The sequence below is a fragment of the Triticum aestivum genome, chromosome 3A (assembly GCF_018294505.1).
Source record: "Triticum aestivum cultivar Chinese Spring chromosome 3A, IWGSC CS RefSeq v2.1, whole genome shotgun sequence".
Taxonomy (NCBI): domain Eukaryota; kingdom Viridiplantae; phylum Streptophyta; class Magnoliopsida; order Poales; family Poaceae; genus Triticum; species Triticum aestivum.
In genome coordinates this window covers 255,880,361-255,898,135 of record NC_057800.1, presented here as the reverse complement: position 1 = coordinate 255,898,135, position 17,775 = coordinate 255,880,361, and the positions used below count along the sequence as shown (strand labels likewise).

The following is a 17,775-nucleotide window of genomic DNA, read 5'->3' as shown; positions in this document are numbered from 1 at the left end:
GCCGGGCGAATCGTTTTTGGCGCGAAGAGCCGTGGGCCCGCCGCGTCAGCGACTCTACTCTCTTCTCGCCCCTTCGTCGTCCTCATCGCCTCGTTTCCCGCGGCGAATCAATGCCAAAGCTGCCGCGTGCTGCCGCGCCGGTCAGCCTCCATTGATGCCTCACGGCTGGCGCAGTGAAGGTTGGGCGACGCGTCCCTTGGCCGCCACACGTAACGCGCCGGCCAAGCCTACCACGCGGCGTCTCTGCCTATAAAAGCCGACTGCAAGCGCGCCGGAGAGACTCACCCCGATCATCCACCGGCGACGCGCTCATTTCTCCCCCTTTCCTCCTCATGCTGTCACCAGTTGAGAAAGCATGGCCGAGCGTTTCTCAGGCGATGGCGCGGCGGCGAAGGGTTTCGGGCGCCGTCATCTGCACGAGGACGAGGCTCGCCTCCTTTTCAAGGCCGAGTACCCGGTCCCGCCGGACATGCGGGTGCCCGGGGCGTGGAGGATCAGCGCCGGCGGCGCGGCCTGCGGAGATCGCACGCATCCGCTCGTCCCTGTCGCGTGCGGCGAGGGAGGGGCCCCGGTACGTCCCCGACAGCCCAATCTGGGAGTCGTACTTCCGTCGCCGGCACGACGAGCAGTTCGAGGCCACCAACAACGTCGTGCCCTCCGGCAGGTTCAACGCCGCCGACCGGCGTCGGTGGTGGTGCGTGCTCGGGCGCACGTTGGAGTCTGTCCTCGAGTACATCGATGGCGGCAACACGCCGCGCCTCGAGTACCCCGCTCCCCCGTCCTTCTCACGCCGCCGGGGAAGCTCCTGGACGCCGAGGCGCATGGAGACCGGGGTGTCCTCCTCCTCGTCCGACGGCTCTCCCTGCCTCCACCTCCGCCCCGTCAAGCCGGAGCCCCAGGACACGCCTGTCAGCGCGCGTACCCGCAGCTCCGGCGCCCTCGTCGAGCCCAAGGTGGAGTCCAGCCTCCCTCCGGAGTACGAGGAGATAGCCCGGCGCGGCTTCTCCGACGAGGACGCCATGCGGTGGTCGCGCGACGACTACCTACGCGAGGAGATGATCCGGCAGCGCCGGGCCCTGGAGGAGATCGCCGCCCGCAAACGTGGCCGCGAGGACGAGGACGGTGTCGTCGTCCTCGATAGCGACGACGACGACGCCCCCGGACCGTCCAACCCGCCGCGCCAACCGGGGAAGGGATGCAGCAGGAACGGCGAAGGCGTAGGCCGGGGCGACGACGACGACGGCGGCGGTGACTACACGCGGTTCTACAGCCCCCTCGGCATGTAGAACCGCGTGGGCGGGCGGCGAGGCGGGCGGCGAGGGAGACGGCGGGGGTAGCCCGCGGTAGTTTTTTTCTTTTTTTTGTAAAATATGTTTAAATTTGAACGAACTCGCCCGTGTTTGCGTTGTGTTTGCGCCGAATTTGAACATTTTAAAAACCCGTCGGGGGCCGCGACTGGGGAGCATCACGTCCCCAATGCGCGGTTTAGCGCCGGTGCGTCCCCGGGGGCAATTTTTTGCCCCTCCTGGGGGGCCAACGGCTGGAGATGCCCTAAGTCGTCGAACACCTTGAGATCGAGCGGTGGAAGGAGTGGCACGACCAGATGGCGAGAAACAGTTGTGGGGCTGCAGCGAAGTATGGGAAGTCTAGGAACGACTCATAGCAGTCCGGCCAGCAGGGGTGACACCAAACGGCGGCGGCTAAAGAAAGTGTGTCTCCTGAAATGTCTGTGGTACCAATACTTGAATGGATGGAGGGCTTGTTATATCGTCTCGTCCAACCATCAAATATGAAGGCTAGCTGGCAGATATGGGTCTATGTTAGAGTTGCTCTTAGCGGTCAGAAACATTTTGGTATGCTCTTGCACTATTTAAAATGCATATCAAGTGGCCACCTTTGGTGATATTTGTGCAACCGAGAAACCCTAAAACAATAGCCATGCAACATGTTACAACATGTGCGCTCGCATAGAATAGTTGAAAAATAATACGTCCACTGTAAAATGAAATCAAATGCTGTGATATTAAGTTGAATATATATATATGAAATGCTGTGCTTTATTGTTTTCTTACGTGAGGAGCATCTCAGCCCTTTTCAAGCGCGACTAACTCTGTCCGTTGATTTCTGATCAGACCGCAGCGCACTCTCCCTGTACAGGCTTATCCCTCCAGCAGAGGTGGCCTTCCTCCGCATAGGATAGGCCGGAACCCAAATCCACAGCCATGGCGCTCCTCCTGTCCCCCACCGTCTCCTTCCTCGCCCCCTCCCCCTCCTCCGCTCCTCGTGCCCGAGCTCTCTCCAGCTCCACCGCCACCGCCACCGCCGCCAGCAATAATGCCTTCCCTTACCTCGGTAAGCTGCCGTTATGCCTCATCCCGCCATTGTCCCGTACGTTCGTTGATGTTCCATGGCCAAGTACTTACTGGGTGATCCCTTGTCGCGAAATATGATAACGAAATCGGTGGAGGAATTAGTCCGGGCGTGCGTAATTTTAGTCGCGGCGTTTCAGCTTGTCCTCGATGGGAATGGCTCGCCCGGGAATTTATTCAAACAATCTGTCTGCACCAGTCTCTTGGAAGAATGTTCATTTTTCTCTGCTAGCCTACATTTACTACCTCAGAAGGTTGCTCCTTTCAAACTTAGTGCTACTATAAATTGTTATGAGCATAGGCCACCGCTACGGACACTTGATGTCTTATGAAATCCGTAAGCACACCGTGGCAGCTCGCGGTTTGCAAGTTGCTACAGACGAGTCATTGAGTTTACATGCCATATGTTTTCTTTACCAGCTCCATCTAATGATGTAGCGAGCACACTAAAATTAGCTACTGCGCATTACATATGCTATGAGCAATGTGACATACATGAGCTCAGTATGTCAATGTGTACATCAGGTAAGCATAGACAGGCCATATCTTTTCTGTAGCAATTCCATCTAATGATAGTAGACAGCACAATAAATTTTGCTGGTGCACATTACATATGCTACGAATCATGTGACATACATAAGCTCAGAATTTCAATGTTTACATCGGTGTAAGCAAAGATCCTACTAAGTGTCGTTTGTCATTGCTCTTCTTTGTAGCCTCGAGACTTCAGTGCAAGACTGGCGCCTCAGTCAGCCATGTTTCTCTTGCCAAGAAGATGCCCGTGGTTGTCCACGCTTCTGCAGAGGCTGGTCCAACTGATGCGGCAGAGCAACCAGAGAAGCCAAAACCAGTGGCTTCGATCGAGGACATGCCGTTCGAGTCCAAGCAGCGGATGATCCTGGAGCAGAGGGCACGGATGAAGGTGGCCAAGAAGCTGAGGCAGCGGCGCAAGCGGCTCGTCCAAAAGAGGCGGCTGAGGAAGAAGGGCAGGTGGCCACCGTCCAAGATGAAGAAGCTCAAGAACGTGTGACCGGCACATGATGTCGGACAGCTGGTCCGTACCATTCCTCTGTAAACCTACGTGTTGCGTTCCTCTAATGCATTGGTGTTTGTTTCGTTTGTACAATTTTTCTGTTCTGAAACACGCAATCGGTTATAATGCAATTAATTTTTTACCATAATGAAACCTTTTTGCGTGTCCATAGCAGCAGATTGATGTGCTGTTATCTGTGGTTAGTCTATGTTGTACAACTGTCTGTCTGAAGCAAGTTTTGGGATGTTTTTTTTGCCGTTTGTTATTCTGTAAAATTTTAATTTATTTCAAATATGCTATTGGAATGCCGACTAGTCCTTGGACACCATCTTCCCTCAAATATGCAGTGGCTTAAAACTTGAAAGGAACATCGGTCCTTCTTCGGTAACAAAAACATCAGTTTTCAGACAGGTTTCGTGCTTGCTGAAAGTCTGCACTTTCAAACGAGTTTCCACTGGCTTTGATAGCTCAAACGAATCTCCGTTTGCTTGCTCAGTTGGTTACGCTGCCCAGTATGTGAATACTGCACCCAGCCCTCTCCTTTGTGGCCCTTGATGCTCAAGGAAGGAACAACAAGAACAACAATGTACGCCCCCCTCAAACTCTTTACAGTCATCTACTACTTCTCAGTTCAATTTTAACTGAAACAATTTTTTTATCTGTCTATTTATAACACTCACCGTCTGGAGCTTCCGATGCATCAAGTTCCCACTGAAATGATAACTGAAGAACAGGAACACCATCACTTAAGTTGATTCTGGGTCTGCTTGGTCAGTCAGTAGGCAGGCCTGAAACAGAATGGCAGGCAGGCCGAATAGCGAGAACTGGATGCGCCATTGTCATGGAGCAAAAAAGCTTTTGCTATGTGCTGGCACTTGACACTCTTAAACCTCACATCCCTCCCTTTGCTCCCCACCATCTCATCTCCAGTGGCAATGAATTTCTGACTGTGATCCCGTCTCGGATCTCCACCCCAGTATAAAATTAAACAGTCATCATCAGATCATCCTGATGATCTGAAAGCAAGAAGGAAAAATAGGCAGTGCTCTGAAAATAATACTAGTATGAAACAAATCCTTAATAAGAGAGAGAAAAAGAGAAGCAGTGCTGAGAAAAGAAGAAACACATGACTTCGTTATGTCTCAGTCGATGCTATATTCCTTTGATCTTGCATGGAGATTTGTACAAAAAAGTTATTTTCAGTTTTTTTTCTTCTTATATACTACTAATGTCACTTGACGGTTAAGTCTCAGTCGACTGAGACCATAGACAATGTGGTTAAGTCTCACTCGACTGAGACCATAGACAATGTGTCTTTGTATTGTCCAACACTAGGCAGCACCGACATGGTTAGCACTGCCGCGCGGCTTTAACGACATGTGCGGTTAAATACCACGACGACACGGCAAAAGATTCTTGGCCGACATTACGATCCATCACTTTCCTTGTGATATAGTAGTAGTTATCTTCCTGATCAGCAACCACTGGTGAAGAAACAGTAGAGTCCAAATGCTCACTCGTCAGCTCTAATCATGGGCAGAAGCACTAAGTAAAGCTTGAGATATAAGCATCGAAACCTTCTTTTACATCCGAGAGAATCGCTGCAACAGTAGGGCTGGCTGAGTGTCATAGCGCATATATTCCATCCCTCAGTGTCAAGCAATCTCTTCAGAAGAAGAAAAAGAAGAACGATCTGTCAGCATTTGGGTATCATCTCAGACGGCCATGTGGTCGATCAGCGACGACGACGAGGAGAAAGCAGTTTCCATGAGAAGCTTCTATATATGTACTAGACCCAACAAGAAAAGAAAAGCGAGGTAAAGCAGCAGCACCAGAGAAAAGGAAGATAAAGAGAGAGCAGTCAGAGTTGAGATGAATCGGATTCCGATAAACAAACCAAAAGGAAGGAAGGAAGGAGGCTACAAATTGGGCCCGCCCAGCGCGCATGCTGCAGGCATCATATCGGTCACTCCATTTCTAGCAGGAAACTAGGAGTGAGCAGGGATCAATGGTGAACCGCGCGCACTTCGTCATCCTTGTCCTCGCCTACCGCCTCCTGGTATCCCTCTCAGCTGAAGCACAGCACACCAAAGAGGTAGCTCTAGCAGTAGACTTATTCCTGTTATAGTACGTAGATCGCACCCGGCCATGCATGCATGTGTCTGAACTCTGAACCCTGAAATGCGATATCTGAAGTGGTAGGAGTTGATCGATTGTTGCCATGGTTTGTTTGACGGGCATCATCGTTTCAGTCGTATGTCGTCTACATGGGGAGTCCTTCCGCTTCCTCGGGAGCCGGCGACGTGGAGGCGGTGCGCGCCGCCCACCTTGAGATGCTGTCGTCCGTCGTGGCGAGCGGCGAGCAGGAGCCATGGCCATCCACGCCGTCGCTGACGCATAGCTACCACCACGCGTTCGAGGGCTTCGCCGCCGAGCTCACCGAGGAGGAGGCCGCCGCGCTGTCCGGTTCGGACTGGCCTCCCGTCCATTCGTCGCGGTTTTGTTTGTTGTGATGATGATCGTGCGCCAGTGAGTTGATGGTAATTTTGTTTTGTTTGGTTGTTGCACCACCAGACCACGAGAGGGTGGTGTCCGTGTTCCGGGACCGCGCTCTGCAGCTGCACACCACGCGCTCGTGGGACTTCCTCGACACGCAGTCCGGCCTCCGCACCGACCGCCTCGGCCGCCGTGCCTCCGGCGATGTCATCATCGGCGTCATCGACACCGGTACGTGCGCGACTTATGACATCGGCATTGCCTGCAACCCTTTTTGATTTGGTGTCGTACGTCGTCAGGTGTCTGGCCGGAGTCGCAGAGCTTCAACGACGCCGGGATGGGGGACGTGCCGGCGAGGTGGCGAGGCCTGTGCATGGAAGGCCCGGACTTCAAGAAGAGCAACTGCAACAAGTATGTACTAGCAAAACAACACTTGCCATGTTGTGCACAACGGCTTAAATTCTGCGACCGTGCATTGTGTGCCGCAGGAAGCTCATCGGGGCTCGGTACTACGGCATCCAGCCCGGCTCGGCGGCGCCCACGTCGTCTAACGCCTCCCTTGGCGCGGTAACGGCCGCGATGACCGGCTCGCCGCGAGACACCGTCGGTCACGGCACGCACTGCGCGTCGACGGCCGCGGGCACGGTCGTGGCGGACGCGGACTACTACGGCCTGGCCCGGGGCGCGGCCAAGGGCGGCGCGCCCGCGAGCCGCGTGGCCACGTACAAGGTGTGCACCATGGGCGGGTGCTCTAGCTCTGCATTGCTCAAGGCCATCGACGACGCGGTGAGCGATGGCGTGGACGTGATCTCCATCTCCATCGGCATGAGCTCCGCCTTCGCGTCCGACTTCCTCAGCGACCCCATCGCGCTGGGCGCGTTCCACGCGCACCAGAGGGGCGTCCTGGTGGTCTGCTCCGGCGGCAACGACGGCCCTAATCCCTACACGGTCGTCAACTCCGCTCCGTGGATCCTCACCGTCGCCGCTTCCAGCATCGACCGCACCTTCCAGTCCAGCGTCGTCCTCGGCAACGGGAACGTCGTCAAGGTACGCGTCGCCATTGCCATGCTTCTTGTTCTTGCAACCTGACTGACGTCCTGAACGTGAGGCGCCATGTCAGGGAGTCGCCATCAACTTCTCCAACCAAAGCCTCAGCGGAGACCGGTTCCCTCTGGTGTCCGGAGCACAAGCGGCAGGCCGGTACACGCCGGTGTCCGAGGCAAGGTACAGCAAGACCATTTTGAAGCGTCCGTCTCTCAACGTCACGTGTGCAGACGGATGAATTTTGAGCGTGTCGGTCACGAATTTGTATTGCATATTTGCATTGCAGCAACTGTTATCCGGGATCGTTGGACGTGCAGAAGGTAGCCGGAAAGATCGTAGTGTGTGTGGGCACGAACTCGATGGTGTCGCGGCGGGTGAAGAAGCTGGTGGCGGAGGGGTCCGGGGCGAGTGGGCTGGTGTTGATCGACGACACGGAGAAGGACGTGCCGTTCGATGCCGGCAGCTTCGCCTTCTCCCAGGTGTGGGCGCCGACTTGGGCGCGCAGATCCTCGACTACATCAACTCCACCAAGTGAGTCACCCAACCCAACCCAACCGGAGTTTTTCCTTCCGTGTTACGCCTAGTAGTGACCACTGACCAGAAAGGAAGTATGGATGTTTCCCTGGTTGGTTCAGGAATCCGACGGCCGTGATCCTCCCGACCGAGGACGTGAAGCTGTTCAAGCCCGCGCCCATGGTGGCGTCCTTCTCAGCGCGCGGCCCTGGTGGTCTCACCGAATCCATCCTCAAGGTCAGTAATAGTATTAATTCACATGATTAATCAGCATGGGTCAGAAGAGAAAGATCCAATCTGGCATTTAATTTGTAGTACTGTAGTAGCTTGCATTCTGACAGGATGTTTCTTTTTCTTGGTGACAGCCTGATCTAATGGCGCCCGGGGTCACCATCCTCGCCGCCGCGATGCCGTCCACAGACAAGGCGGACGTCCCCGACGGCAACAAGGCCTCGGCATTCGCCATCAAGTCCGGCACTTCCATGGCCTGCCCGCACGTCGCAGGCGCCGGCGCCTTCGTCAAGTCGGCCCACCCGGGCTGGTCCCCGTCCATGATCAGATCAGCTCTCATGACCACAGGTTTAAGCAAAGCTTAGTAGTCTCGACAAATTTAAGCAAAGTAGATTGGCATTTCTAACCAAAGCGATCGATCGTGGCTGCAGCGACGACGAGAAACAACCTCGGGCAGCCGGTTGCGAGCAACACCGGCGCGGTGGCGACCGGACACGACATGGGCGCCGGCGAGATCAGCCCGCTGCGGGCGCTCAGCCCGGGCCTGGTGTTCGACACCACCGCAAAGGACTACCTCAACTTCCTCTGCTACTACGGCTACAAGGCCAAGCTCGTTCGCATGGTCTCCGGCGACGCCGGGTTCGCCTGCCCGCGTGGCACGCCCTCGCCGGATCTCATCGCCACGGGCATCAACTACCCGTCCATCTCCGTGCCGAGGCTCGCGGCCGGGAAGGCGGTCACCGTGTCGCGCACCGCCATGAACGTGGGCCCCCCCAACGCCACGTACACGGCGACCGTCGAGGCGCCGGCGGGCCTGTCTTTGAAGGTGTTGCCCGAGCGGCTGGTGTTCTCGAGGCGGTGGACGACGGCGGCGTACGAGGTGAGTTTTGCGAGCGCTCGGGCCAGCAAGGGGTACGCTTACGGCGCCGTCACCTGGTCAGATGGCGCGCACTCGGTCCGGACGCATTTCGCGGTTAATGTCGTGTGATTGTTTTTTTTTCTTTTTTGCGGGGATACTGTGTTTGCCTCTTCCTTTTCTTTTGTGTCTACTGGAACTTTTTCAGGGTACTGATTTTTTTTTTTGAAATTCAGTCACATCTTTATTTAAGCACCTCATACGGGGATTTCGTCTGAAATAATCTGTAAAATAAAATCTGGGGGCACATGCAGCCACACCTTGCTTAACTTAGTTGAAACTGCTTCCCTAGCTAACAAGTGGGCACCTTTATTAGCATCACGCCTAACCCACGAAATCTTCCAGCTCTTCCTTGAGGCTAGCAGGCGCTTGACCTCCTCCACCACAGACCCCAGCAGTGAGAAGTCCTTTTGCGTGCCTTGAAGTTTACATACCACCTCCTTACGACCTCCTTGCAGTCCATCTCGATATGTAGGTTGGCAATGTTCCGCTCCTCAGCCACCTGTGCGGCCCTTCTGCACGTCAGGAGTTCAGTCCTTGCGGGGTCACTTCCCAGTGGAAGGACATGGCAAAAGCCTCCCAAGAAAGCACCATCATGGTTTCGAAATACCAGCCCGGCTCCACCACTGTCCCCCCCCCTTTCGATGTGGCTCCGTCGACGTTTACCTTCACACACCCCTCCTCCAGGGGCCTCCATTTCTCCTCCACAGCCGGTGTGTTTTCCTTGCTCTTTCGGCCATGTATCGATTGCCACTCGCCCATTAGATGGAAGACTCTTTTTACTATCATCTCTGCCTCCTCGATCCACTGCCCATCGCGGGCATTATTCCTCGCGAGCCAGAGCGCATATGCACCCTGAACCATGACCGCTCGCTCGCCATCCGTAGCCTCCGCGAACCACGACATCAACCATCTCGACAACGCACTCTAGGAGTAAGCTGACTCCGGCGGGATCGCCACCGATACCCCCAATTCCGACTGCATTATCTTCCAGAACTTAGCAGAATAATCGCAACCCCAGAATCTATGGTAGTTTGTTTCTTCCCACCCACACACAATGCAAAAAACACCCTGCTTGATCTTCCTCCTTAATAGTTCCGCTCCCACAGCAAGCCCGTTCCGAATCAACCTCCACATATGGATTTTAACTTTGCCCGGCGCGATCGTGTCCCAAAGGTTCAGCCAAGACTTGTGATCCGCCACCGAGGATGAAGACTCCGGCCGTCCGGATCTTACGCTCTTCTGGCTCATGCGTAGATGGTATGCCGAGCGGACCGTGAAGATACCATTCTTGGTGTAGTTCCAAACTTGGTAGTCTTGCACCCCCGGTCCCCAAACTGGTATTTAAAGAATCTCTTGAGCTTCATCCAGGGCGAACATTTCCTGCACTTTCCATTTGTCCCATGAGAAGCCATCGGCTTCGAGCAGATCCCCAACACGTGTGATACCTGATACGTCTCCAACGTATCTATAATTTTTGATTGCTCCATGCTATATTATCTATTGTTTTGGACTATATTGGGCTTTATTTACCACTTTTATATTATTTTTGGGACTAACCTATTAATCGGAGGCCCAACCCAGAATTGCTTTCTTTGCCTATTTCAGTGCTTCGAAGAAACGGAATATCAAATGGAGTCCAAACGGAATAAAATCTTTGGGAACGTGATTTTCACACCGAACGTGATCCAGGAGACTTGGACCCTGCTCCAAGGAACAAAAGATGCGGTCACGAGGGTGGGGGGCACCCCCCCTAGGGCGCGCCCCCTGCCTCGTGGGCCCCTCGTTGCTCCTCCGGCATACTTCTTCCTCCTATATATACACACGTACCCCCAAACGATCAGAACAGGAGCCAAAAACCTAATTCCACCACCGCAACTTTCTGTATCCACGAGATCCCATCTTGGGGCCTATTCCGGAGCTCCGCCAGAAGAGGGCCGTCATCACGGAGGGCTTCTACATCATCCTAGCCTCTCCGATGAAGTGTGAGTAGTTTACCTCAGACCTTCGGGTCCATAGTTAGTAGCTAGATGGCTTCTTCTCTCTCTTTGAATCTCAATACAAAGTTCTCCCCCTCTCTCGTGGAGATCTATTCGATGTAATCTTCTTTTTGCGGTGTGTTTGTTGAGACCGATGAATTGTGGGTTTATGATCAAGTCTATCTATGAATAATATTTGAATCTTCTCTGAATTCTTTTATGTATGATTGGTTATCTTTGCAAGTCTATTCGAATTATCCGTTTGGTTTGGCCAACTAGATTGGTAGTTCTTGCCATGGGATAAGTGCTTAGCTTTGGGTTCGATCTTGCGGTGTCCTTACCCAGTGACGGAAGGGGTAGCAAGGCACGTATTGTATCATTGCCATCGAGGATAACAAGATGGGGTTTATTTCATATTGCATGAATTTATCTCTCTACATCATGTCATCTTGCTTAAGGCGTTACTCTGTTTTTAACTTAATACTCTAGATGCATGCTGGATAGCGGTCGATGAGTGGAGTAATAGTAGTAGATGCAGAATCGTTTCGGTCTACTTGTCACGGACATGATGCCTATATACATGATCATGCCTAGATATTCTCATAATTATGCTCAATTCTGTCAATTGCTCAACAGTAATTTGTTCACCCACCGTAGAATACTTATGCTCTTGAGAGAAGCCACTAGTGAAACCTATGGCCCCCGGGTCTATTCTCATCATATCAATCTCCATCACTTTAATATTGTTTTGCAATTTACTTTTCCTTTACTTTTTACTTTGCATATTTATACCAAAAATACCAAAAATATTCTATCTATGAGATCTCACTCTCGTAAGTGACCGTGAAGGGCTTGACAACCCCTAATCGCGTTGGTTGCGAATAGCTATCGTTTTGTGCAGGTACGAGGGACTTGAGCGTGGCCTCCTACTAGATTGATACCTTGGTTCTCAAAAACTGAGGGAAATACTTACGCTACTCTGCTGCATCATCCCTTCCTCTTTGGGGAAAACCAACGCAAGCTCAAGACGTAGCAAGAAGGATTTCTGGCGCCGTTGCCGGGGAGTCTGCGCAAAAGTCAACATACCAAGTACCCATCACAATCCCTATCTCTCGCATTACATTATTTGTCATTTGCCTCTCGTTTTCCTCTCCCCCACTTCACCCTTGCCGTTTTATTCGCCCTCTCTCTCTATCCTCCCTCTCTGTTTGCCCTTTTGTTTGCTCGTGTGCTAGTTTGTTTGCTTGTCGTCATGGCTAGTCTCATATCTTCTTCATTGTCTCCCAAGAGTGAAGTTCTAAATTTTAAACAAAGGGAGGGAGAAAATGTAAAAGATGCTTGGTATAGGATTTGCAATGCTCAAAATAGATCTACCAGAAAGCAATCTACCTTAGTTCTTCTCCGCAATTTTTATGTAGGTATTAATCCTTGGAATAGATATTTCCTCGATACCATTGCCGGAGGGAACTTCTTGGGTAGCCATACTTTTGATTCTTATAATGCTATGTTAGATTTATTTGGCTCACCACCTCTTTTGGTTAATGGAACCATGTTAACTCTGGAGCATGTTATGCAAAGAATTGAAATTATTGAAAATAAAGTTGCTACTATTGAATCAATTGAAAATCTAGATAAAAAGATCCAAAATCAAATTACTCAATATGGATCTAAGGTAGGAATGACTTTGAAAAATATGAAGGAAAAGGAACCCATAGTTCATGAGAAGATGAACTTAGATTCTACTAGAATTGATAAACTTGAGGGTATCATTACAAATTTGGGAACCGCTTTTTCTTCCGTAAAGAATACTCCTAGTCCTCCTACTAAAATTGTCAAGCTTATGTATGTCTCTAAAAATAAGGGTGAATCATCTAGTAAGGAAACTGCGGATCTTAAATCTATAAGTATTCATCCCAATCTTTTTGCTATCATTAAGGAACCATTTATTACAAATGAATTTTTCGATCTTGTGGCTAAAAGTTTGATAATTAATAAAAAGAAAGAAATTCCTAAAGATGGTATATGCCTAATTGAATAATTGCCTACCAAAGATGGCAATACCTAGATCTATTCTTGCTTGTTATGCCTAGCTAGGGGCGTTAAACGATAGCGCTTGTTGGGAGGCAACCCAATTTTATTTTTATTCCTTGCTTTTTGCTCCTGTTTAGTAATAAATAAATTATTTAGCCTTTGTTTTGGTTGTGTTTTTTGTGTTTAATTAGTTTTTGTGCCAAGTAGAACCGTTGGGAAGACTTGGGTAAAGTCTTGTTGAACTTGCTGTAAAAAACATAAACTTTAGCACTCACGAGAACTGCTGTCATTTTTATTTGAAGACTGCTATTTAGTTAATTCTTTTTGCAGATGATTAATAGATAAATTCCTAACGTCCAGAAATTTATTTTAGAATTTTTGGGGTTCCAGATCTTGTGCTAGCTACAGATTACTACAGACTGTTCTGTTTTTGACAGATTCTGTTTTTCGTGTGTTGTTTGCTTATTTTGATGAATCTATGGCTAGTAAAATAGTTTATAATACATAGAGAAGTTGAAATACAGTAGGTTTAACACCAATATAAATAAATAATGAGTTCATTAAAGTTCCTTGAAGTGGTCTTTTGTTTTCTTTCGCTAACGGAGCTCACGAGTTTTCTATTTTGAGTTTTGTGTTGTGAAGTTTTCAAGTTTTAGGTAAGAATTTGATGGATTATGTAACAAGGAGTGGCAAGAGCCTAAGCTTGGGGATTCCCATGGAACCCCCAAGATAATTCAAGGACACCAAAAATTCAAAGCTTGGGGATGCCCCGGAAGGCATCCCTTCTTTCGTCCACTTCCATCGGTAATTTACTTGGAGCTATATTTTTATTCACCAACATGATATGTGTTTTGCTTGGAGCGTCTTGTATTATTTGTGTCTTTGTTTGTTAGTATGCCACAATCATCCTTGATGTACACACCTTTTGAGAGAGCCATACATGAACTAAAATTTGATAGAATACTCTATGTGCTTCACTTATATCTTTTGAGCTAAGTAGTTTTGCTCTATGTGCTTCATTTATATCTTTTGAGCGTTATAATTTTGCTCTATATGCTTCACTTAGATCTTTTGAGCTAAGTAATTTTTCTCTATGTGCTTCACTTAGATCTTTTAGAGCACGGTGGTGGATTTGTTTTAAAGAAACTATTGATCTCTCATGTTTCACTTAAATTATTTTGAGAGTCTCTTAATAGCATGGTAATTTGCTTAATAATAATATGCTTGGTATTCAAGATCTGTGAAACTTTCTTTTGAGTGTGTTGAATACTAAGAAAAGATTAAAGCATGATAATTGTTTTGAGATATGGAGGTGATAATATTAAAGTCATGCTAGTTGAGTAGTGGTGAATTTAAATAATAATTGTGTTGAAGTTTGTGATTCCCGTAGCATGCACGTATGGTGAACCGTTATGTGATGAAGTCGGAGCATGATTTACTTATTGATTGTCTTCCTTATGAGTGGAGGTCGGGGACGAGCGATGGTCTTTTCCTACCAATCTATCCCCCTAGGAGCATGCGCGTAGTACTTTGCTTTGATAACTTCTAGATTTTTGCAATAAGTATATGAGTTCTTTATGACTAATGTTGAGTCCATGGATTATACGCACTCTCACCCTTCCACCCATGCTAGCCTCTCTAATACAACGCACCTTTCGCTGGTATCATACACCTACCATATACCTTCCTCAAAAAATCCACCATACCTACCTATTATGGCATTTCCATAGCCATTCCGAGATATATTGCCATGCAACTTTCCACCGTTCCGTTTATTATGACACACTCCATCATTGTCATATTGCATATCCCGGTACACCGCCAGAGGCATTCATATAGAGTCATATTTTGTTCTAAGTATTGAGTTGTAATTGTTGAGTTGTAAGAAAAATAAAAGTGTGATGATCATCATTATTGGAGCATTGTCCCAGTGAGGAAAGAATGATGGAGACTATGATTCCCCCACAAGTCGGGATGAGACTCCGGACGAAAAAGAGAGAGGCCAAAGAAGCCCAAAGAAAAAAAGAGAAAGGCCATAAAAAATACAAAATAAAAATAAAAAAATGAGAGAAAAAGAGAGAAGGGACAATGCTACTATCCTTTTACCACACTTGTGCTTCAAAGTAGCACCATGATCTTCATAGTAGAGAGTCTCTCATGTTATCACTTTCATATATTAGTGGGAATCTTTCATTATAGAACTTGGCTTGTATATTCCAATGATGGGCTTCCTCAAATTGCCCTAGTTCTTCATGAGCAAGCAAGTTGGATGCACACCCACTTAGTTTCTTTTTGAGATTTCATATACTTATAGCTCTAGTGCATCTGTTGCATGGCAATCCCTACTCACTCACATTGATATCTATTGATGGGCATCTCCATAGCCCGTTGATACGCCTAGTTGATGTGAGACTATCTTCTCCTTTTTGTCTTCTCCACAACCACCATTCTATTCCACCTATAGTGCTATATCCATGGCTCACGCTCATGTATTGCGTGAAGATTGAAAAAGTTTTGAAAAAGTTAGAGTATGAAATAATTGCTTGGCTTGTCATCGGAGTTGTGCATGATTTAAATACTTTGTATGGGGAAAATGGAGCATAGCCAGACTATATGATTTTGTAGGGATAACTTTCTTTGGCCATGTTATTTTGAGAAGACATAATTGCTTTGTTAGTATGCTTGAAGTATTATTATTTCTTATGTCAATATAAACTTTTGTCTTGAATCTTTCTAATCTGAATATTCATACCACAATTAAGAAGATTTGCATTGAAATTATGCCAAGTAGCACTCCGCATAAAAAATTCTCTTTTTATCATCTACCTACTCGAGGACGAGCATGAATTAAGCTTGGGGATGCCTGATACGTCTCCAACGTATCTATAATTTTTGATTGCTCCATGCTATATTATCTACTATTTTGGACTATATTGGGCTTTATTTACCACTTTTATATTATTTTTGGGACTAACCTATTAACCGGCCCAGCCCAGAATTGCTGTTTTTGCCTATTTCAGTGTTTTGAAGAAACGAAATATCAAACGGAGTCCAAACGGAATAAAATCTTCGGGAACGTGATTTTCTCACCGAACGTGATCCAGGAGACTTGGACCCTGCTCCAAGGAACAAAAGAGGCAGTCACGAGGGTGGGGGGCGCACCCCCCTGCCTCGTGGGCCCCTCGTTGCTCCTCTGGCGTACTTCTTCCTCCTATATATACACACGTACCCCCAAACGATCAGAACAGGAGCCAAAAACCTAATTCCACCGCCACAACTTTCTGTATCCACGAGATCCCATCTTGGGGCCTGTTCCGGAGCTCCGCCGGAAGAGGGCCGTCATCACGGAGGGCTTCTACATCATCCTAGCCTCTCCGATGAAGTGTGAGTAGTTTACCTCAGACCTTTGGGTCCATAGTTAGTAGCTAGATGGCTTCTTCTCTCTCTTTGAATCTCAATACAAAGTTCTCCCCCTCTCTCGTGGAGATCTATTCGATGTAATCTTCTTTTTGCGGTGTGTTTGTTGAGACCGATGAATTGTGGGTTTATGATCAAGTCTATCTATGAATAATATTTGAATCTTCTCTGAATTCTTTTATGTATGATTGGTTATCTTTGCAAGTCTATTCGAACTATCCGTTTGGTTTGGCCAACTAGATTGGTAGTTCTTGCCATGGAGAAGTGCTTAGCTTTGGGTTCGATCTTGCGGTGTCCTTACCCAGTGACAGAAGGGGCAGCAAGGCACGTATTGTATCATTGCCATCGAGGATAACAAGATGGGGTTTATTTCATATTGCATGAATTTATCTCTCGACATCATGTCATCTTGCTTAAGGCGTTACTCTGTTTTTAACTTAATACTCTAGATGCATGCTGGATAGCGGTCGATGAGTGGAGTAATAGTAGTAGATGCAGAATCGTTTCGGTCTACTTCTCACAGACATGATGCCTATATACATGATCATGCCTAGATATTCTCATAATTATGCTCAATTCTGTCAATTGCTCAACAGTAATTTGTTCACCCACCGTAGAATACTTATGCTCTTGAGAGAAGCCACTAGTGAAACCTATGACCCCCGGGTCTATTCTCATCATATCAATCTCCATCACTTTAATATTGTTTTGCAATTTACTTTTCCTTTACTTTTTACTTTGCATCTTTATACCAAAAATACCAAAAATATTCTATCTATGAGATCTCACTCTTGTAAGTGACCGTGAAGGGCTTGACAACCCCTAATCGCGTTGGTTGCGAGTAGCTATCGTTTTGTGCAGGTACGAGGGACTTGAGCGTGGCCTCCTACTGGATTGATACCTTGGTTCTCAAAAACTGAGGGAAATACTTACGCTACTCTGCTGCATCATCCCTTCCTCTTCGGGGAAAACCAACGCAAGCTTAAGACGTAGCAATACCTGCGATGTAGCTTTGGCCCAGTGGCTTGAGGCTACCGCTCCTTGGGAGCCAATTATCATGATGAATGAATACTCGTGAACCGTCGCCAATACGCCAGATCAAGCCGTCAATAAGGAGGTCGCGACCATGCAAGATACTTCTGAAAGTGTATGATCCGCCGGCAGGGCACGTTGCATTAAGAATCGACCCATCGGGAAAATACCGTGCCTTTAGAACTCGTCCACACAGCGAGTTTGGCACTTGCAGCAAGTGCCAAGCTGCTTTGGCGAGCATTGCTTGGTTGAACGCTTCCGGGTCCCTAAAGCCCAGCCCTCCTTCATGCTTTCGCGTGCACATCTTGTCCCACCCAATCCAGTGCACCTTATTATGACCATCTGTTTTACCCCACCAGAAGTTTGAAGCAATAGATGACAGGTTCCTGCACATTTTCTTCGTGAGTTGAAAATAGCTCATGGTAAAAGTTGGTGTGGATTGCAGTCCGGATTTTACTAAAACCTCCCTTGCCATTTTTGATAAGCCTTGACCGTTCCATCCTGATACTTTGCCCTTAGCACTATCCTTGACGTACTTAAACGTACCATCCTTAGCCCTCCCCACTACCGTAGGGAGGCCTAAATATCGTTCACTCAGGGCCTCCTCCATAATTCCAAGCACATGCTTGAGCTCATTCTTGTCTTCATCCGAGGTGTCTTTACCAAAAAAGATCGCTGATTTATGAAGGTTCACTTTCTGGCCCGATGCGGCTT

The 17,775-nt window shown here is 48.5% G+C and overlaps 1 protein-coding gene and 1 pseudogene across 1 annotated transcript; both read left to right on the top strand.

The window, feature by feature from the left end:
* The first annotated feature begins 2,107 nt into the window (after positions 1-2,107).
* On the top strand, positions 2,108-3,550 carry LOC123061133 (50S ribosomal protein 5, chloroplastic). Its single transcript, XM_044484084.1, has 2 exons — positions 2,108-2,352; positions 3,086-3,550. Exons 1-2 carry the CDS (start codon positions 2,223-2,225, stop codon positions 3,397-3,399), a joined length of 444 nt encoding a protein of 147 aa, XP_044340019.1. The 5' UTR covers positions 2,108-2,222; the 3' UTR covers positions 3,400-3,550.
* Positions 3,551-5,339: 1,789 nt separating this feature from the next.
* LOC123061132 (CO(2)-response secreted protease-like) lies at positions 5,340-10,184 on the top strand (annotated as a pseudogene).
* The last annotated feature ends 7,591 nt before the right edge of the window (positions 10,185-17,775 follow it).